This window comes from Microtus ochrogaster, chromosome 5, assembly GCF_000317375.1.
Source record: "Microtus ochrogaster isolate Prairie Vole_2 chromosome 5, MicOch1.0, whole genome shotgun sequence".
Taxonomy (NCBI): Eukaryota; Metazoa; Chordata; class Mammalia; order Rodentia; family Cricetidae; genus Microtus; species Microtus ochrogaster.
Window position 1 is genome coordinate 91,446,386 of NC_022012.1, and position 23,201 is coordinate 91,469,586.

At 40.7% G+C, this 23,201-nt stretch overlaps 1 protein-coding gene across 2 annotated transcripts in view; it reads right to left on the reverse strand.

The window, feature by feature from the left end:
- The window catches only part of Oxsr1 (oxidative stress responsive 1), a 100,981-nt gene that overhangs the window by 45,664 nt on the left and 32,116 nt on the right, over positions 1 to 23,201 (reverse strand). The window contains exons 1-3 of one of the 2 annotated variants that reach the window (XM_026779236.1): positions 18,561 to 18,614; positions 18,369 to 18,477; positions 8,027 to 8,168 (exon numbers count right to left, since the gene is read on the reverse strand). In XM_026779236.1, coding sequence (XP_026635037.1) covers positions 8,027 to 8,168; positions 18,369 to 18,462 — 236 coding nt within the window. In that variant the 5' untranslated portion in view covers positions 18,463 to 18,477; positions 18,561 to 18,614. Of the gene's footprint in view, positions 1 to 8,026; positions 8,169 to 18,368; positions 18,478 to 18,560; positions 18,615 to 23,201 lie in introns of those variants that run through there. The other variant, XM_005348081.3, reaches the window with a different exon arrangement.

Consider the following 23,201-nt stretch of genomic DNA (forward strand, 5'->3'; position numbering starts at 1 on the left):
TAGATCTCTATGAGTTCAAAAGCTAACAAGCTCGAACTCCAGTCACCCTGCATACTGGCACATGCTGTCAATAAAAAAAAAAAAAAAAAAAAAAAACCTGACAGAGACCTGCAGTGACAACTTCACTGGTCACACATGAGAAAACATCTACCTTTCTTTGATGGAGGAAGGTCATCTGTCTATTTGTTTCTTTATTAAAAACTGCTTGGCCTGATGGGTCATAACATAGGTGGGTGGAGAAGACAGAACAGAATGCTGGGAAGAAGGCAGTGAGACAGACACTATAACTCTCCTCTCCAAGATGGACGCAGGTTAAGATCCTTCCCGGTAAGCCACCACCTCGTGGTGCTACATACATTAATAGAAATGGGTTAATCAAGATCTGAGAATTAGCCAGTAAGAGGTAGAGCTAATGGGCAAAGCAATGTTTAAAAAAATACAGTTTCCGTGTAATTATTTCGGGTATAAAACTAGGGTGGAGGGACGCAACCCACTGCTCCTTCTACATCTCTTTTTTAAAAAAAAAAAATTATTTATTATGTATACAGTATTCTGTCTGCATGTATGCCTGCAGACCAGAGAGGGTACCAGACCTCATTACAAATGGTTGTGAGCTACCATATGGTTGCTGGGAATTGAACTCAGGGATCTTTGGAAGAGCAAGCAATGCTCTTAACCGCTGAGCCATCTCTCCAGCCCCTCACAAGGGTCTCTTAAGATTACTGTAAAACACATATATTTACATTACACAATATTACATTATATAACAGTAGTAAAATTATAATTATGATGTACCAAGGAAAATAAGTAATAGTTGGGGTCACCACGACATGAGGAATTGTGTTAAGGAGTCACAGCATTAGGAAGGTTGAAAATCACTGACTTAGAATCACCTGGAGAGCCTTTAGGAATTCCAGTGCCAAGGCTTTATTCCAAACCAATTAACTGAATTTCTGACAGTAGACCCAGATAGCAATATTATTTAGAGTTTCTCATGTGATTCTGCTATATCTTAAAGAGTGAGACTCGGGGCTGGAGAAAAGGCTCAACTATTAAGAACACTTACTGACCTTCCAGAGGAAGCAACTTTAGTTCCTAGCACCAAACAAAATCAAGCAGCTCACATCACAATAGATGAAACTTCAGTTCCAGGGGCACCAATGCCCTCTTCTGGCTGTCTCACGCACATGGCAGATACTCACACAGATACAGAAAATGTAGTTATCAAAACTTTAAAAATTAAGTCTAAAGAAAGTATAAAGAAACAAAAAATAAACAAAAGAAAAATTAACAATCTTTAATTTGTAGTAAGTGTGGGAAAAATAATCATTCCAAACAATATGGAAAGCTATACACAGAAAGCAGGGGTATTTGTCAGCTTAGGAGAGAGAGGCCTTGTGTCAAAAACCTTTCCTAGTACACTCTAGGACATAGAAGTCTATTTGGGAAGACATAGGGAAAGGAAGAGACAGAAAGACAAGCAGACTGAAAGAAAAACACAGAGACAGAGAGAAATTTCTTAGTACATTTAATCTCTACCTGCTGTGATTATCCTTCAAAGATAAAGCAAAGAAATTTAAGAAAATCTGTAATCAGCAAAGCTCTTTCAAGAAATGTTCAATGTGGGGCTGGAGAGATGGCGCAATGGTTAAGAGCATTGCCTGCTTTTCCAAAGGTCCTGAGTTCAATTCCCAGCAACCACATGGTGGCTCACAACCATCTGTAATGAGGTCTGGTGCCCTCTTCTGGCCTGTAGGCATACACGCAAAACAGAATATTGTATACATAATAAATAAATAAATAAATATTTTTTTTTAAAAAAAAAAAGAATGTTCAATGTACTTCAGAAAACCCTAGAGGCTCACAAGGCGGCAGTGAATGAAAAAGAGGCCCTATTTAAAACATGGTAGCAGGCAAGGAGTGGTGACCCTAGGATGTCCACGGACCCCACAGATGTGCCGAACACAAACACAAACACACTTTTAAAAAATGTTTTTCAGAGAGAAAACTATATAGGTCAGAAAACTCAAAGCAACATTAAGAAAGAAGAGTGTCCGTACGGAGTTCACCACACAGAACTTTAGACAGCTCTAGACAGCTCTGCTCTACGTGACTGCGCATCTCCTCTGCTGAATGTGTCATTCCGCTGACAGCTACCAGAAAGCAGGTTGGGGGTACACCTCCCACGGGTAACCTGCACCAACCTGCAGAATGCTAGCTAGGTTCGATCTCAGCACCAGAAAGAAAGGTTAAAAAGTCATGAAATTTCTCAGAACTGTACTCAAAGTTAACCCACAAGCCACTGATAAACTTCTTTGTGGACCCATTTTCAAAGTTTAAACAAAAGCCTTAACTTAAGGAGTCTCATTTTCTTTACTTGCAAAGGTTAGTAAGAACAATATACCACTTAGCATGTAGCAATACATACTTTATTATTTAGGAACTAATTTAAAAATACAAAATATAACCCTGAGAATGTAGCTCAGTGGTAGGGCACTTGATACCCTACACATGGCCCTAAGTTTGATTCCCAGAATAGTAAAAGTAAGGGGGGTGCTGTGTGTAAGGAACAAAGAGAGAGAACTTCTTCTCCTCACAAATTTTCCTTAGGAATATCTATGAAGGGTAGGGTAACTGTTAGAGTAATCTCACAAGAGAAATACACAAAATCTAAAAGTAGGGTTCATCTGGTAAATCTTAAAAATCACCCTCACTGATGGGCATTATTTGATGAAACAATTATTTCAGTGCTCTGGAAATTAACCTTAGAAACATTCTTGGAAAACTGAATCATATCAGATAAGAAAAGTGGGCCCTAGGTGTTCTGGTTCAGGGCAAACCCAGTTCCATTTATGTGGAGCTTCTACAGGGCACATGGATCACTGTGCACAAAATTTCTCAGAAAGAAGCTACACCCTGTACTCCAGTTTTCACAAGGCTGATTACCTGATTACAACATCAAAGACTTTGAAGAGAGAGGTCAGAATGTTGTAGTTCAGAAACTAATTAAAATTTATCTTTAGCCCCTTGTTATCCTGCCCCACCTCACCCACCTCCACTCAATCTGACATGACATTCTCGTGACCATCAGCTGAGCCCTGTTGAAATGAATGACTTAGCAGACCACGATCTCCCACCAACCAGAAACCTCAGGGTCCATCCAACAAGAGGGTTCTGTCTTTGCTGTGATCACCTACCTGATATTTCCAGTGTCTTGATTTATGACCTCCTTTGTTTCCATGAAATTGCTGCCTCATTGGAACATGGAATTTGAAGTGACCTATTTCTGTGTTCCCGGGCCATGGATACTTACATTTAGCTCCAGAATAAACAGTTTCTTAGCCTCTTTGGAGCAAGAACCACTTTGTGTGCTCTACATCACGTTGAGCAACACACCTCCAGCCAGAGATATTCAGCCCCATCTGATTGGAAGTGATGGGCAGCTCCTACACACAGTGACACTATTAACAGAAGCACCTTCTGAGAGGGCTGGCCATCAAGAAAGGATAAACACTGACTCTACCACCTGTGGTTGCATTCCAACTTAAAAAAAAAAAAGACACTGAAGACACACACTTGCTCACTGGACACAAAGTCTAGGCCTTGGCTGTGCTACACTCCTGCCAACTGGGAAGATGCACACAAAGAGCAAAGGAGACTTGGTCAGAAAGTGCTGGCCTGCGCCACAGGCTCTGAAAAGATGCATTCTAGCATCCACAGGAAGCAGAGAAGCCCCAGAGGCTACTGCCACTTGCGTATGACCTCCAGTCATTCATCAGACTTCAAATAAAAAAAATGTAAGCACACCTGAAGAAAGGTAAGGAGAGAGGGAAGGGAGGTAAGTATAAGAGGGCAGGCAAGTGAAGGGGAAATGAGGGAGAAAGGGTGGATTACTGAATATTCTACCAGAAGGTGTCATTTTACTAGAAGCAGATTTATGATGCCAGATCAATCTTTAAATTTCAAGACAGAACTATCAGTCTAAAGGAGAGACAAGAAAAATCAACAGTGCCTTCAGAAATCTGAGAAAAAAGCATGTCAACAAACATGAAATGACAGCCAATAGAAGGAAATAGAAAAGGAAAAAAATTAATCTACATATTCAAAACAGAAGGAAGAAACCACACATAGAAAATGATGTGTATCTCCAACAGCAATACAGTAAAACTGTTAAAACTCAAACCCAAAGGAGGAGAATATGCTGAAAGCGGAAAAAAAAAAATAACTCGTGCAGGGGCATAGAAGTTACACAGCTAACATTGCCTTAACACTGGCACAACGGTGGCCTCAGGTTAATGAGACACACTGAAAGTACTAAATTAAAAAAGCAAAAAATGAACAAAAAATTGTAGTCCAAGAACTCTATAGTACGCAGAACAGTTTTCAACAATGAAGACAAAGGCCTGGAGAGATGACTCAATGGGTAAGAGTCATCTTCCTGCTCTTGGCAGAAGACCAAAGTGTGATCACTAACACCCACAATCAAGTGGCTCACAAGTACTTGTAACTCAGTTCCAGGGAATGACACCCTCTTCATATACCAGGCATGTGCAGTGTACAAATATACGTGCAGACGCTCATTCATACACGTAAAATAAAAATAAATCTTTAAAACATCCTATTGCTGAAGATGCCACACACTTTGGTTGTAGGACACAGAGTAACCAAGCTGGACCGGAGGGGAAGCCTCCTCCCTGCTGGACAGCTTTCACAGTGACAGAACACTTGTGCAGGCTGCTGAGAATGGCACAGTTGGCTTCAGGAGTCAACCTGACACAAACTGAAGTCAACTGAAAAAGGACCTCAACCCCAGAATGGCCTGGCCATGTCTGTGAGGAATTTATTTTATGACTTGCTAACTGATGTAGTGTAGGAGGGCCCATCCCTAGGCATGAGGCTAGGGTGCAATCCCTAGGCATGTGGCTGGGCTGTATAGAAATGCCAGTAAGTAGTGTTATCCCACTATTTAAAGTTCCTGCATTGACCTGTAAGTCAAATAAACCCCACCACACTCTGAGCTGCTTTTGGTTACAGTATTTATCATTGTAACAGAAAGCAAACTAAAACACAGAAAAAAATAAATAAAAAACAACAGCATTACTAAGCTATGAACTCTTTCAGCTTCAATACCAACCTGCCAGGCAAAGATATGTCAACTGGTCAATAATGGCATGCCTGTAGTGAGAGTAACCAGACACTATCTGACTGGAATTGATACCCTCTCCATAGCAGGAATTCATGCCTGGTACCATAAACCTGGTCAGTCATAGTCCCTAAATAGGAATCTTACTTTCTTAAACGGACACACTATCAAACTGCCTTCTAAATGTTTCTATTTATACCCACAGATTGGTGCTGGTCAGAGCAGCTTCTGGCTGCAGTGGATTACTGTTAATACAGAGACTCCTGCCGGATGGTGGTGGCGCACACCTTTAATCCCAGCACTTGGGAGGCAGAGGCAGGCGGATCTCTGTGAGTTCGAGGCACCCTGGTCTACAAGAGCTAGTTCCAGGACAAGGAACCAAAAAGCTATGGAGAAACCCTGTCTCAAAAAAAAAAAAAAAATACAGAGACTCCTAAGTGGTCAGAAGGCTGAGAATCAATGACTAAGTCTTCAGCCCTAAAGGGGATGTCCATATCATCATCTCCAAGACTCAGGGAAGAATCAGAAAGAGGAGGCAGAGGGGTAAGAGCCAGAGTGCTGTCAGACAAAGTCCCCCATCAACAATATTCCGTCGTGGTAGCAGAGGGGCTGATAAGGCCTCAGTCCTCCCTGAAGGGCTATAAGCAATTAATTAATGATTGCAGGGAGAGGGAGAGGAGCATTCCTGAGTGGTATAGCACCGATAACTGCCCTCCCGGAACTAAATAACTCTGTAACTGCTCAAGCAAGCAAGACTAATTAAATGTGCACACTCATAACAGACATAGAAGCAAGAGGGGGGCTTATGGGGGGAAAGCAGTCAAGTGGAAGGGGTAAGAGGATAATGGGGCAGGAATAGTATCAAAGCAGTATCACATACATGGATAAAATCGTAATAAACTAAATAAAAACAAAAGACTGATTTTTCCAAATGATCTCAACTGTTCCAAAATGGATCTGACAATATAAAATATCTTGCTTTTTACTATTTCTGATGCTTTTCTCTGGTATCTGAATTCAAGATGGCTGGATATTCCCTGATACAAATTAGGAAACACATAGCATTTATGATTACAAAGTTATTTACTTAAATACACACATATATTCCACCAAAATTATGACTTTATTAATTTACTCTGAGGAAGATAAAAATGATAGAAAAACAGGAGGAAACTTCAAGAAGCATCTTTTTTTGGGGGGGGGGGGTTTCAAGACAGGGTTTCTCTGTAGTTTTTGTTGCCTGTCCTGAAACTAGCTCTTGTAGACCAGGCTGGCCTCGAACTCACAGAGATCTGCCTGCCTCTGCCTCTAGAATTGTGGGATTAAAGACATGCACCACCACCACCTGGCAAGAAGCATCTTTTATACAAATCCTCAATGTGCTACCTCAAAACTCCAATCCTCCAGAGGACCCAAGGGAGCCAACTCCTTATACAGCTGCAAAAGACAGCTTAAGGAAAAAGCCTTTCATTTCCTGTGGCAATAGCAACTCCACTGGACCAGATGGTAGCCCCCAAAAGGAGTCTGGAAAGGGAGCTTACACAAATCTATGTCTACATACAGTGTCTATCTACACAAATCTATGTCTACATACAGTGTCTATCACTCAGTTCTCAGGTGGTGGTAGCACTAGGTCCAGACTGCTGATTATGGAAAAAGGAAAAGCTTAAAGCTCTAATTAAAAAGTAGTACTTAACAAAGAACTTTGCTGGGGCTGGAGAGATGGCTCAGCAGTTAGGAGCATTGCCTGCTCTTCTAAACGTCCTGAGTTCAATTCCCAGCAACCAAATGGTGGCTCACAACCATCTGTAATGAGGTCTGGTGCCCTCTTCTGGCCTTCAGGCATACATGCAGACAAAATATTGTATACATAAAAAAATAAATAAATATTTAAAAAAAACAAAGAACTTTGCAGTAATTTAGAAAACTACTTAAGATATAAAATAAAATGAGAGCAATAGACAGTGTGGACATAGTGGCATATACCTATAATCCCAGGACTTGGAAGGGTGAGGCAAGAGGATTAGGAGTTAAAGGCAGCCTAGGCTTTTATTTGGTTTTTGTTGTTGTTGGGGTTTTTTTAATTTATTTTTTTAAGTTTATTTAATGTACATTGGTGTGAAGGTATCAGATCCCTGGAACTGGAGTTACAGACAGTTGTGAGTTGCCATGTGTGTGCTGGGAATTGAACCCAGGTCCTCTGGAAGAGCAACTAGTGCTCTTAACTGTTGAACCATCTCTCCAGCCCCCATGTTAGCAAGACTTTTAAAAGTTGGTGTTTTGTTGTTGTTTTGATTTTTAAAGGTTATAAATATATAGCTCTGTGGTAGCACATTGTCTAGCATACACAAGAGTCTCAGTTCAATCCCTAGCACCCCAAAAATGAGAGACAAAATTATATAAGTACCATTACCTTAAGTACTTTAGGAAACAGAAAGGAAAATGGAAGGAAATATTCCAAATATTACCAGTAATTATCTTCTCGGCAAAAATTAAACTGATCTGTGTTTTCATTTCCAATTTTACTAAAACACTTTCCTCATTTGTTTGCTGAAACAGAGCCTTATCATACAACCCTGGCTGTCCCCAAGTCTGCTATGGAACATCAAAACTGCCTCTGCCTCCTGAGAGCGGGTATTAAAGGCGTGCACCACCATGCAGGGCTTACATTTTGTTTTTTGTTTTATTAAATTTATTGGTTTTTTATTATTTATGTGTTGTATAATTCAAACTATAATCAGCAAAACAAACTGAAACTATAAATACATAAAGCACAGGGCTCAGAAATGCAACAAATTCATAAAGTAAAGATACTGTCTCTCAATGAGGCACAAGTACAGTCAACACACCCTGGGAAGGAGACCAGTGTAGCCCTGCACAAACCTGTGAATCTGCCCATTCTTATGCAGGTATTCCAATCCCTCCAGGACTTCTCGAAGGATTGTAGCAATGGTCGGCTCATCTAGGACTCCACTTTTATGCTCCCCTTTTGCCACAATATGCTTAATAATATCCAGAACAGAACCTGAAAACAGGAAACATAATCCAGTAAAAATTTTTACTCATCCCATATTCAGATCTAGTTTAGAATCAAAGCACATTAGAACATTTACATAAGTTATGTGAAAAAGAAAGGATAAAGCAGCAAATACAAGGAAATACAGATGCTTCAAATTCTAAATTGCAACCTAAAACAGAAAGTAATTAATATCCAAGTGGTGTGTTACACCAGTGTGTCCTTAAGCTCTCTCAGAACTTATAAGGGTTAATGCAGGATTCTGATCAACTGTGAAGGAGACCTGGGAAACCACATCAATCAATAACACTCTAATATAAGATACCACTAACCAAAGCAGTTTTCAACCCAGACTAGACTGTGCAGTATTTTACAACTAAGAATGTAAAAATACAACTGAACTATGGGTCTAATCAATAAAGACATATGTGGAAAGTAAAAATCACATTTGTCACTGTGATGCTAGTCTTGGTTGTCAACTTGACTACATCTAGAATTAACTAAAATCAAAAAATGCAGGGGATTTTGCTTAATTTGAAGTAGGAAGAACTACTTCTAATCCAGCTCTTTTGAGTTCAGAAGACACATTCGAACCTTGATGGAGGAAGGTCACTTGGCCACACCTGCTGGAAATCTATTAAGGACAAGGAAGAAGGAAGTTTCACTTTGTCTGCTTGTACTTGCCACTGTTAGCAAATCCATTCCTTCACTAGCATCAAAGCCTACTTTGGGACTCTGGCATATACTGAGGACCAGCTGAGACATCCAGCTTTGTGGACTGAACAACTACTACTGTGTTCTAGGACTTTTTGTTCATAGGCAGCCATTGTTGGATTACCTAGACGACAGCCTGTTGCAGGGAGGGACACGCTTGTTCATCCCAGCTGCCAGGCCAGTTTAGCCCCAAAATAACCATACAGAAATTGTATTAATTAAAACACTGCTTGGCCCATTATCTATAGCCTATTATCGCCTAACTCTCACATCTTGATTTAACCCATTTCTATTAATCTGTATATCACCACAAGTTCGTGGTCTACCAGGAAAGATTCAGCATGTCTGTGTCTGGTGGCTCCATGATGTCCCTCTCCTCCTCTACCTCTCTTCCTCCCAGCATTCAGTTTTGTCTTCCCCGCCTACCTAAGTTCTGCCCTATCAACTAGGCCAAGGCAGTTTCTTTATTCATTTACCAATGAAAGCAACACAAAAACTCCGCCTACCTAAGTTCTGCCCTATCAACTAGGCCAAGGCAGTTTCTTTATTCATTAACCAATGAAAGCAACACAAAAACAGAAGAAACTCCTACACCAACAGCCTGTAACTCATTCTAATAAATCCCCTTTTTATAGAGAGAGAGATTCATTCTCTAAGAGTCTGTTGCTCTAGATAACCCAGACTAATACAGTAATCAAGTTAACTTAAAGGCTAAAATTCTAGGATAACAAATACATAAATAAAACAGATAAGGCAAAGATAAACATGGTAATAACAGCAATTTCAGTTTTCCCTTAGCCCAGATGTCTCATCAATACATTTCCTTCCTCTCAGCAAGCAAGATGCTGCACCTACCAAACAAGGGAGCAGGAGGAATGAACTCTTACACATCAGTTAAAACCACAGAACACTGAAAATCAAAACTACTTGCACCCAAAAACTTTTGACAGAGACTCATAAAAATGCATGGAGCTGACTCCGCTGCCCTCTCTACATGCACTGTTTACCACTTACACTCTCTTTTTTCAAGAAAATAAAACCACTCAGTCCACTGAAAATACTGCATACTCTTAATTGACTCACTTAAGAAAGTTAATTCCAAAATCATAAGAAACGATAGTCTAGGAGGCTGGAGGTACAGCTCAGAGGCAGAGTACCCTAGCCTCAATCCCCCCCCCCCCGAAAAAAAAAAAAACCAGCACTGATGTGGGATTCCCCTCTATATGCTGTGAATACCATTGATTAATAAAGAAACTGCTTTGGATCTATAGCAGAGCAGAACTTAGCTAGGGAACACTAAACTGAATGCTGGGAGATAGGAGACGGAAGAGGGAGAAATCATGTAGTCCTGCCAGAGATGCTGGAACTTTAGCCGTAAGCCACTGCCACGTGGTGATAAGCAGATTAATACAAATGGGTTAAATTAATATGTAAGAGTTAGCCAATAAGAACTTAGAGCTAATGGGCCAAGCAGTGATTTAATTAATTCAGTTTCTGTGTGATTATTTCAGGGCTAAGAGGCCAAGAACTAACTAGCATCCTCCTTACAACACAATTCAACACACGCTTCTTTGAGCTCCCACTTAAGAGCAAATGATTTAAATCAGGTGAGGTAGTGTGTGTGTGTGTGTGTGTGTGTGTGTGTGTGTGTGTGTGTGCAATACTAGCACTTGCAAAATGAAGGCAGAAGGATTGGGAGTTGAAGGTCATTCTCAATTCTCAAGGCCAGCCTGGACTGCAATTAAACACAACCTCAAACCCTCCAAAATAATTTAAGGACTCAATAATCTTGATCTAATAATAATAATAACAACGATAACAACAATAATAGAGCCCAAGTGCCTAAGAAAAGAACTGACAGCCATATCCTGTGTTACAGAACTGCTGGAAGGCATTAAAGGCTCAAGAACAGTCCACAGACAACATTTGTGATAGAACAGCTTGTGCAGAATCAAGTCTGGCCCAGCAGTGGCAACTGACTAAGAAAGACTCCTTACGCGTAAATAAGGAAAAACACAAGAGAGAACAGAAGATGGTAACTATATTCTCAGAAAGAAAGCACATACAGAAATCTGAACTTCACTGCCTACAGAAGAGATACAGAAGTGATTCCCCAACTGTCTTCAGAGGCAGAGACAGGTGAATCACTGAGTTCGAGGTCTACACAGTAAGTTCCAGGCCAGAGCAACATAGTGTGAGCCAGCCTTGAAAGAAAAAATAAAATCGGGCTGGAGAGATGGCTCAGAGGTTAAGGGCACTGACTGCTCTTCCAGAGGTCCTGAGTTCAATTCCCAGCAACTACATGGTGGCTTACAGCCATCTATAATGAGACCTGGTGCCCCCTTCTGGCTTGCAGGCACACGTGGAAGGAATGCTATACACATAATAAATAAATAAATATTAAAAATAAAATAAAATAAAATCCCTACTTGGAGTTCCAGCACCAATACCATATTAAGGAGAAGAGGAGGGGAGAAAGAAGAAAGGGATGAAGACAAGAGAACTGCCTGCAAGGATGAGTCTCTTAACTCTCCCCCTAGAAGCCAGTCCACCACCACTCAGGAGATAGGCATTTTATTCCCTTGAGCTAAGGAGCTAGAGAGGTTCCAAACTCACGCAATACTCACACACATTACAGGACTTTGCCTTCCTTGATACTGGGATTTACAAACTTGTAATCAAGGACTAGGGAGAAGTTCAGTTCTGTTGAGTTTACCAGTCATATAGAAAGCCCTGAAGAAAAGTGACTGAATCAATGAGACCACATGTTCACTCTTAGGAAAAAGGCCACAAGAACTATTTAGTGAGAAAATAAAATGCCATGTTTAAAGCTTTAAGAATTTTTAAAATTTTAAAAGACTGGAAATGGGGGAGAGGGATCTGATAGAACTTTAAATCGACAGAATTTGTTCATTTAACAAGTATGCCCACCCTGCACTTCTAGCACTCAAAGGCTCGGGCAGGACTGTCCTAAGGTCAAGGCCAGACTGAACTATACACTGAGTTCCAGCTCAACCCAGCCAATGAGATCCTTTCTCAAAACATCAAGCAACAAAAGAAAAATTAAATCTTATTATATTGACATCTAGAAATTATTACAAAATAAGATATAAGCCAAGAATGATGGCACATGCCTTTAATACCAGCACTTGGGAGGCAGGAAAGGGTATTTCAGCTTACAACTTCCAAGTCACAGCCACAGCTGTGGAAGTCAGGGCAGGACTCAAGCAGGAGAAAGCTGGAGGCAGGAGCTGATATAGAGGCCATGGAGGGTGCCTTCTCATAGTCTCTACAGGAGCAGCAGCAGCCACAGTGAGCTGGACCCTATCACAGCAATCATTAATCAGGGAAATGCAGCACAGACTTGCCGACAGGGCAGTCCTATGCAAGCATTTTCTGGATTAAGATTCCTTTTTACCAGATGAAAACTCACTTGCACATATACAACAGAGAGCTCAGCCACTTGATTTACTCAACACTGTAGCATTTAATTCAGTGATAATGCTTCTCAAACACCGAAGTTACATAGAAATTTTCATGTCAACTAAAAGAAACGTGAAGGTAAAACATGCTAAGCAGAAAGAGACTAATGATTATCACTGGACAGCCCAATTAACCCAATTTACTAAAGAAAAATAGGGATTTTGGAGACAGTTGTAGGAGTGTGTACTATAGTATGTCCTTAACCACAGTCTGCAAGAAATACCGTACAGGGAAAACTCAGTTTTTGAACTTTAAAATGCGAGCTAGCAAAGAAAGGGAGGGAGGGAGGGAGGGAGGGCGGGTTCATCTAGCAGGTATAAGGCTGGCTTTGATCCCCAGCACTGCATAAACCAATATGGTGATCCCTGCATCCCCAGTATTCAGGAGGTGCAGATTAAATGAATAGGGTTCAAGGTCATCCTCAATACACAGCAAGTTTAGAAGAGGCCAGCCTTATACTATATGAAAATCCGTCTCCAAAAGAAATTTTTAAAGAAAAAATAAATAAAACTCAAGCATTTTTTAGAATAAAGTGATGGAGGAAGGTCATTGGTTAAAAAAATAAAGAAACTGCTTGGCTGGCCCTCATAGGTTAAAACATAGGTGGGAGGAGTAAACAGAACAGAATGCTGGGAGAGAAAAGCTGAATCAGGGAGTCGCCATGATTCTCCCACTCCAGACAGACGCAGGTTAAGATCTTCTCTGGTAAGCCACCTAGTGGGCTAAACAGATTATTAGAAATGGGCTAGTCCAGGTGTGAGAGTTAGCCGAGAAAAGGCTAGATATAATGGGCCAAGCGATGTTTAAAAGAATACAGTTTCCGTGTAATTATTTCGGGGCATAAGCTAAGCTAGGGCCGGGTGCCGGGGACGCAGCCCCGCCGCTCATACTACAACAATAAAGTAAATAAAATACTGATATATAAGATTTTAGTACAAATTTTGTAACAAAGCAAAAAATTAAGAACATAGTTCTTCTATTCCCCCAAAATAATCTCTGTGCCATCACAGTTTGAACACAGAATGATATATACCAAACAGCAGTGTGTTATAGAATGGTAGTCTAAAACGTGTTAGATTCGTTTATGCTGCATTTATTTAACTCTGTAAAGCAGTGTTACTTTGCCTGCCTCAAACATCTGATTGGTCTAATAAAGAGCAGAATGGCCAATAGCTACTAGGCAGGAGAAAGGATAGGCGTGGCTGGCATGGTGAGAGAAAAGAGGAAATCTAGAAGAGGAGGAGGAAGAGCAAGAAAAAGGAGAAGAGGATGCCAGGGGGCGGCCACACAGCCAGCCATAGAATGAGGAAAGAAAGGTACATAGAAAGGTGAAAGCCCACAGGCAAAAGGTACACGGGATAACCGAAGAAAAGCTGGCTAGAAATGTGCTTCAGTTCCCAGCACCCACATGTTGGTTCACAACTGTCCTTAACTCCAGTTCCAGGGGCTCTAATGCCCTCTTCTGACTTCTGTGGGTACTGCCTACTCATAGTATACAACACACACATAAATATATCTAATAAAAATAAAAAATTTAAAGATATTTAAAATAATAATTATATGGGCAAAGTGAAGCAACTGCTAATTTAAGAATCCTGTTAATCAAATGAATTGATTTCTGTTACTTTCCTAACTTTGCTTTTATTTTAAAAATATGCTTACATAAAAATTTAGCTATTATTCATTCTCTTTTTCTTATAGGGTTGAGGACAGTCAGGGCCTTACCCATGCTAGAGAAGCATTCCAACACTGAACTATGTCCCCAAGCCTTAATGACTACTGCAACTACTAACATTTTTCTGAGCCATTGAGGTTTCAGAGGGCCCAAATTTTGTTTAGTTCATTATTCCATTATAAGCTAATAGATGCCAAAAAAAAAAAAAACTAACTAAAAATTCACTACTACTGATTAAACATGCAAAGCTCATCACTACTAAATAGATATTCTGCTGGGTCTTGCTTAGCTCAAGGGATTATCTATATTTTTCTCTCTTAGAATATGACAAAGATGAGAATGGTTCTAAAAAACATCTTGAAAGGTGGTTGGTGTTAGTGACAATCACAAGAAACAGGCCTTTAACTAAGCAATTCATGTCTCCAGTGTGTCACAGTGGATTAACACAAAGGGGTGACTCCGGCTACACTGAAAGCCTCGGGTAGCAAGGGAAGACTCCTATACAACTGAGCTCGCTCTCTGTGCACCTCCTACATGAGAGCACGGAGGTGGATGCTTTTCTTGTGCAATCTTGTGTCACCACATCAACACCCTGGAATGCAGAAAGGCATTCTCATTCAGTAAGCAGGTACAGTTCAGAGTGGACACTCTTTCCTAGTGACATGCAATGACTAAAGAGAAAGGTGTATTTTATTCTACAGTCTGTCTCTCTGAGGAAGCATTACTGCACACTAAATAAATGTGCATTGTTGGTGTAGGAGGGTCATCTGTCTATGAGTTACTTTCATTGGTTAATAAAGAAACTGCCTTGGCCTTTGGATAGGCCAGCCCTTAGGTGGGTGGAGTAGAAAGAACTGAATGCTGGGAGAAAGAAATCAGAGTTGGGCTGACGCCATGATTCTCCGGCCCAAGACGGATGTAGATTAGAATCTTGCTAGTAAGCCACAGTCTCGTGGTGCTACACAGATTATTAAAAATGGGTGAATCAAGATGTGAGAGTTAGCCAGTAAGAGGCTAGAACCAGTGGTCCAGGTAGTGTTTAAATGAATACAGTTTCCATGTAATTATTTTGGGTAAAGCTAGCTGGTGGCCGGGAGCCGGGCGGCGGGAAGCAGCCTGCTGTTCCTTTTACACATTGCTCCTTCTCTTAATGAACACTATAAAATGGGCAATCACACTTCCTTACAAAAAGCAAATGCACACAGAAACCAAGCAACATAGAACAGGAAGGGTGAGTGGCTCCATCACTCACAAGTCCTACCAATCTTGCTACACATTCAAACCGAAGCCTTACCAAAAAGGGAAGAGGAGATGTATCACTACATATAGCATGTGTCTTCAGAAAACCATAAAATGTTCAATCAGCCAGGCAGTTGTAATCCCAGGACTTGGGAGACAGAGGTAGGTGAATGTGAGTTCAAAGAGAGCCTGGTCGACAGAGCGAGTTTCAGGACAACCAGGGCCACACAGAGAAACCCTGTCTCGGAAAAAAAAAAAAAAATTGAATCCACACATACCAAATGTCCATGTATTTGTGTATATTATATATAGGTTACAAGAAAAAATATATAATTATTCTAATATTGAAATCAAAATATTCTGTGCAAGAGAAAACAGATTCAAGTATAATACTTTAATAGTTTTATAGGGGTAGGAGTGGATAAAAAAAGTCTTATAAATTTATATTATGTTCAAACAAGAAATACTGATGTGAAATTAAGATTTACTTGTAACATATAATATTGCAAGTTCTAAAAGCACTGAGGCCACGGCAATGGACAAGCCAAGTATCTAAGTTGTGCTTTATAATGCCAGCCTTCAGACTCATTAGAAGACTGGCTGACTCTAGATATGGGAAGAAAAAAATACAGCTGGGGAGACAGCTCAGTCAGTAAAAATCAAGCAGTAAGACCTGAGTTCAGTTCCCAGAAACCATTTGGGGGGAAAAAAAGCTGTATGTGGTGACTTGGTCTTATGACCTCAGCACTGGACAGATGGATATAAACAAAACCCTGGGGTGTGCTGACCAGCCATCTTAGATTACTTGCCAAAGACCAGGGCACTGAAAGACCCTGTCTCAAACCAAGGAAAGTGGAGAACATCTAAGGAATAAAAATTACAATTGTCTTCTTGCCTACACATGCACACAACTGCACACATATGAACAAAACACATAAAAACAAACATGCCTGTGCACATGCAAATGCACATTCGAACACACACGCACAAATGCACACACATAGGAAAAAAATCTAGAATCAAACAGCAAGGAACCAGCTATATACAGTCTAAACTGACCCCTAAACCTGCAATCTCCCTGCCTTAGCTTCCTATGTGCTGGGATTATAGGGCTGGGTCATCATATTCAGCTCAACAATAAATTTTTTTAAATTAATTTAGATTTATTTTATGTGTATGAGTACTTTGAGCACATATGTTTATATATATGTGCCATGTATGTGTCCAGTACCCCCAGAGGTCAGAAAGCATCAGATTCTGGGGAACTGGTGTTACAGATGATTATAAGCCATTCTGTGGGTACAAAAAATGGAAATTAATCCAACAAATGTTCTTAACTACTAAGTAATCTTTCTCCAGGCCAACAATCAATTTTGTTGTTTTTTGTTTGTTTTGTTTTGGAGTGGGTTTTTGTTTTTTGTTTTTCGAGACAGGGTTTCTCTGTGTAGCCCAAGCTACCTTAGAACTAGCTCTGTAGACCAGGCTGGCCTCAAATTCACAAAGATCTATCTGCCTCTGCCTCCAGAGTGCTGTGATTAAAAGTGTGTGCCACCCTCACCTGATGTGGGAGTGTCATATATCAATCTGTTGATTTCATTGGTTAAGCAATAAAGAAACTGCTTGGCCCTCATAGGTTAAAACATAGGTGGGAGGAGTAAACAGAACAGAATGCTGGGAGGAAGAGGAAGTGAGCTCAGACTCGACAGCTCTCCTCTTGGGGGCAGACACCTCAGAGAGACACCATGCTCTCCGCTCCCGGGAAGATGTACCGATGAAGCTCCGACCCAGGACAGACATAGGCTAGAATCTTCCCGGTAAGACCGGTGCGACACAGATGATTAGAAATGGGCTAAATTAATATGTGAGAATTAGCCTAGAAAAGGCTAGATAGAAATGGGCCAAGCAGTGTTTAAATAAATACAGTTTGTGTGTTGTTATTTCGGGCATAAGCTAGCAGGCGGCCAGAGTGCTGGGGACGCCCCGCCGCACATTTTACAACACTCACCCAGCTCAATGTTTTATATGTATTTCAATGTGTATTTGTTACTGGGACAAGCATGAGTTCTCCAGAGCACATGTGCTCAGAAGACGGCCTTGTGGAGCAGTCCTCCTGTCCTACCGTCACATGGGTCCCAGAGTCGAACAGGCATGAGGCTTGCCCTTTACAGAAAGTGGTTTTCTTTTTTGTTTGTTTGTTTTTGTCAGATGGGCCATCTTACCTGCCCTCAGACTTTTTAATGGAAACTGCAATACAGAGTAAAGAGCCCCAGTTAATAGGGCAAGGTTCCTCTTATTTTATATTTAACAAAAGAAATGATGTCAGCCAGGGATATACAGAGAAATCCTGTCTCTAAAAAACAAAACAAAAAAAGAAACAATGCAATAATAATAATAATAAAAACTTTCTAATGAATTAACTCATTTAAACATGGACTGAATGCTAAATATATAAAATATAAGACCTATAGGGACCTCGATAATAGTGGCAAAGTTTCATCTCACAGATTCCCTGCTAGCTACAAGGGAAAATCCTTCTCATATAGAGAACTGGGCTGTCACAACCTTAGGCAAACAAAACAAACATTACTATTAAAGATACATTCAGACGGATGTGATACAATATAGAATGTACAACGTCACAGACATAAAAATCTTAGCCTAAATTCCATCCAGTTGAATTTTCAATCTAATACTCAGGATGCTAGAAAACAGACATACAGATTAGGCATGACACCAAAACGGAAAAATCAAATAAATCTAGATAAACAGACAAAATCAGATGATGTCCTGGGAGGAAGGGAGGAAACTGTACTAAGATAACAGAGATGCTGGAACAGCCAAACAAAAGGTGTGAAGCCTAGCGCAGCTACACACTAGCATCTGTTTAGTTGAACTATAGTCTCAGTACCTTTAAATGTAAAATGTCAACAAAACCCTATCAGGGTAAGAAGAATTTTATTCAATTTTAGACAAGATCTCACAAAGTAACTCTGGCTGGCCTTGATCTCAGAGATCCGCCTGCATCTGCTCCTGAGTGCTGGGAAATTTGCATTAAATTTTTAACCCATGGACTTAGCATTCCACTACAGTATACTCACCTCCACTTAGTAGCTTCATGACTAGCCACAGCTCATCTTTTACCACAAAAGACGTGTAGTAAGACACAATATTAGGATGATGGCACTGACTCATAGCTTGAATTTCTTTCTACAAAGAAGAAAATACATGGTTACTAATTAAATTCCAGCTTAAAGAAACCCTATAAATTAGCCAATCCATATTTGGTATACCAGGACTATAGTACAATCTTCTCTGGGGTTTCAAAGTACTAAATTCTTCATAAAGGCCTTCAGGCCAGGCTGGACACCTCTAATCCTGGCACTTGAGAGGAACGAAGACCAGGATACACAGGGGAGATTCCATCTAAAAAGGCTGAACCAGGAAATGATGGAGTGCCCCCTCAGTCAGCTTTGACTCTCCTCCTTCTAGACTCTGCATTAGGGATTTCTGAAAGAGAAAACATGCACTGTTTATCACAGCCTGGCCTGGTACCTCAGAAACCTCCAATGGGACACATACTTTTACTTCAAAAACTATCTTGGGAAGTCTGGCCCACAGAGAATAATTACTAATGAACAGAACGTAAGATCTTTTGTCTGTCTGTCTTGGGAGGGGGGATGTTTAGTCTTAGTAAAGTATCAGTTCGCTTAATTTTTCTGAAATGATTAACCATTTTCACACCAAAGAGAAATAAGCTGAAATGACAAAGTTATCAACTAAATCCAGAGTAGTGAAACCTGTGTCAAAGCCTAACTCTATCTCAGTTTATAAAATTTAAATTAACAAAGGATGATAAAATGTTTTGAAGAATCCTGAGTAATACCAGGGACCCTCTGGTCTTATTCTTATCCCTTCTGACCCCACTCCTAAGATGTAGTCTCACAAAACAACTTAATGCTTCTATCTCTGGACCTTGAACCCTACAGTTCCTCTGCACCACATGTGTCCCCATAGAATCTTAACTTAGCAATCTGATGGCAGTGTAGGTATTGAATGTTTTCCCAAAGCACCCAGGTTCCCCAAGGTTGCTACTCCTCCTTTTTTCCTCTTTCTTTCTTTCTTCCTTTCTTTCTTTTTTTAATTAAAAAGGCAAAACTTTATTTTTCCAGATATGAGAGGCCTTAGGCTGGAATTCCAAGAACCCCTTAACTTCCAAGCACCTGTGCACCTTCTCCCATTATGGCATGTAAATACTACACAGGACATATGAGCTTACTTGTCTGGCTCTGCTAGACTGAGGGCTACATGAAGGCCAGGACTTAGAACCGGGTTCCCACATGTGATGGCACATGCAAGCAGTCCTAGCACCTGGGAGAGGAAGGCAAGAGGAATAAAGGTCTAAGGACACATTCAGCTATACAAAGGGTTTTCAAATTTTATTTATTTGTTTTCTGTGTCTCAGTGTTTTTCCCGCATGTATGTCTGTACGCCATGTACGTTCCTGGTGCCTATGGAGGTCAGGAGAGGTGTCAGACCCTGGAGCAGGAGTATGGATGGTTGAGTACCATGTGAGTTGAGGGAGCTGAACCAGGGCCCTCTGCAAGAGCAGCCAGAGCTCTTAAACACTGAGCCATTCCTTTCACTCCCTAGTTTTTAAGGCCACCTTGGGCTACATAAACACTCTATCTCATAAAATAACAATTATTAAATTCTGTTTTCCCAGCCATCATGCAGCTGTAAACTTAGTAGTGGAGTTCTTGCCTAGCAAGTGTGAGGGTCTTAGTTCAATCTTGTGTGCGCACGTACACGCACACAAATGCTTAAAACAGAACTTACGCTATTTTCTTCATTATTCTTATTTGGGACATGTGTGCATCCTTACATCCATGAAGGTCAGAAGAGGGCAATAGATAACTTGGAGCTGTTAAAGTTACCAGCAGTTGTGAGTCACCTAAGTTGGCTCCTAAGAACTTAACTCAGGTCTTCTGCAAGGGCAACAAAAGCTCAGAACCACTAAGCCACCTCTTTAGCTCCTAAACTTATTGCCTCATTATTTCCTGCACCTCCCAACACACACACACCTATAAGCTCAATGGAAACTAAGAGTATTCTTTGCATTTACCAGTGTGGCTGGCACATGTGTGTGCACGCACACACACACGCACACACACCTGTAAGCTCAATGGAAACTAAGAGTATTCTTTGCATCTACCAGTGTGGCTGGCACACGCACCCCTCTAGTAAGTATTTGTTGGATGAAGAGCTCCTAGTGTTTTACACAGCTTTTCATTTATTCATGCACATGCTTTATATCTTTGGTACAGAAAGTTTTTTAATTCCTTACAAATGATAAATGAAGTACTTGATAAATGCTATTTTTTTCATCTTTTCTACTTAAGTGCAAATTTATTTACAGCAAAGACCTTGTTGTCCATTTTTTGCAAGCCCTAAAGTCACCAGCAGGGGCCTTTTCAAGGCTTCTTAACTTCTAAAAACTCAGGAAAAAGGAAAGAAAAGGAAGAAGAAACTTAAGTAAGCAGCTGCCTATTAGCAGCTACCCTGGACTGGAATAGAGAAGATATGAGCATACAAGGAGCAGGTGCATCAGCACACACAGGGCAAAGTAGCAATGATGTTAAATGTTACAAGAGTCAACAGGAAAAAATAGCTAAGACAGCAAGTGTGATCAAAGAAGTCTTTTTGGAGGAGATGTACTTCGTTTTAGCACTAGAGCCTGTGAGGAAATAGAAGCAGTATGAAAGGAAGGCCAAGTGGTCTCCCACCTCAGTATTATGAAATTAAACCAGATCTGAGCCACATTCCAAGTCCCATAGAATATAAATATTCTAAATATGATAAATACGATAAAGTATGTGAGATATATTTAAGGCATAATTGTTACACTGCCCCAATGGCCTCACTGAATTCCTACACTGCCAAAAACTCTATTTCTGAGGACTAGACACTGGTAAGTGAAAAGCTGCTCTTCAGTTGGTTTTATCAAAGCTGGCTGAAACTCGGGTGGTTAACAGAAAGGCCACAAAATAATCTCTTACATCTGTATAATCCCATCTGACTGTTAAATGGCAACCCGCAGCCCAGCTCAGTGACAACCACTAGGAAAGAACAGGAAGGGGGAAAAAAAAAAAAAACTTCCCTAGAAAATCTCCATCCTTACCCAGAAAAGACCCATCTCTCCCTTTTCTTAGCTAACTTTCTTCTATGTATTCTACAACTAGCTACAAGCTCCCAGTCCCCAACAACTGGAGCAGTTGATTTGCAAGTCTATCTCCTATTAAAGGATCTTCTTAAGGTCCCATATCCTCAAGAGGAAAATGGAGCCCAGTTTGGGATACAAATTGGTAGCAAAGGGATTGGAAAGAGTGCTCATCAGGTAAGATGTATACTGACTGCCCTCGCAGAAGACCTGCGTCTGTTCCCAGTATCTACAATGGGCAGCTCACAACCGCCTTAACTCCAGTTCTAGGGGAACTGATGCCTCTCCTCTGCAGGGACCCACATGCAACACATACCTACTCACACAAGAACACAAATACACACATAACTTAAAAATATTAACTCTTGTTGAGCAAAGGTAGTGGTGCAGGCCTTTAATCCCAGCACTCAGGTAGCAGAGACAGGTGGATCTCTGTGAGTTCAAGGCCAGTCTGGTCTACAGAGCGAATTCCAGGACTGGCTCCTTAGCTACGGAGAAACCCTGTCTCAAAAATAAATAAATAAAATCTTTTTTAGAAATTGGTATCTGGCCTGGTATGATGGCACATGCCTTTAACCACAGCATCAAAAGGTAGGCACAGGGAGAGCTGTTGAGTTCAAGGCCAGCTTGGTTTACATAGAAAGAGGTTCAGGCCAGCCAGAGCTACATGAATCCCTTGGCTGAAAAGCAAATAAGCAAATGGCAACACAGCAAATAAAGCTGTTTGGTTAAAGGCTCCAAAGCTACAGAGAAACCCTGTCTCGAAAAACCAAAAAGAAAAAAAAAAGCTGTTTGGTTAAGAGGTCACACCCAGCACAGGTATTTAATAAGCGTCTATTATACCAACTATGTCAGACCCAACTGCTGACCATGATAAACCCTCTTAAAACTGACAGTCTGGTAAAGAAGTTAAACAAATACCCTGACAAAACAATAATAAATCAGGAAAAGTTATTAGACATCAAAGGCGTCCACCAGAGAGACACAAAAACTAGAAGTGACAGTCAAAAAGGTTTCTGAAGATCAGTAAAATAAGTTCAACTGTTTAATCACCTGGAACCATATCATAAATAAAGGACTTTTTGAGTATATTAAAAATTTAACTTTTATCCCAACAGCTAGGGAAAGACACAGGTTTAACTGTGGTCATTTTCGCAAAGACTGGCTGCAGAATAAATGAAGACCAGAGGCAACTATTCTAGACTACTACTACCATCTGAATAAAAGACAATGGAGAAATGACAAATGTTCATTCTTAGGTGTGGCGATTGTACTATGGTTACATTCCTATTAGAGGAAGCTGAGAGAGCAGCAGGTCTCCTGCAATCTGAAAGTTTACATATGCAGACGGGCAGCAGCCGAGAGGCAGCACTTGCTTAGCATGTGTCAGGCCAAAGTTCCACTCCCAGTTTAGAGATGAAAAGTGAGGAGCCAAAGATTGGGAGGAACTGCAACTACAGACTTGGTAACGGCACGAGAAAACAAACTGCAAAGCAGAGTGACAGCTGGGGTGAAGGCCTGGGACTAACTGTAGGCCTTACACGCTAGGCTCAAAGTTTTAGCCTGAGAAACTATTATTTCTAGAGTGTTCTAGCGGGAAACTAAAAGGACGATAAGGACTGAGTCTCCAGAAACAACTGTCCTCCCCTAAAGGGTGAGAATCTCCCCTGTGTAACACCTGCTCAGTTACGCGTCCCTCTTCCTGATACACACA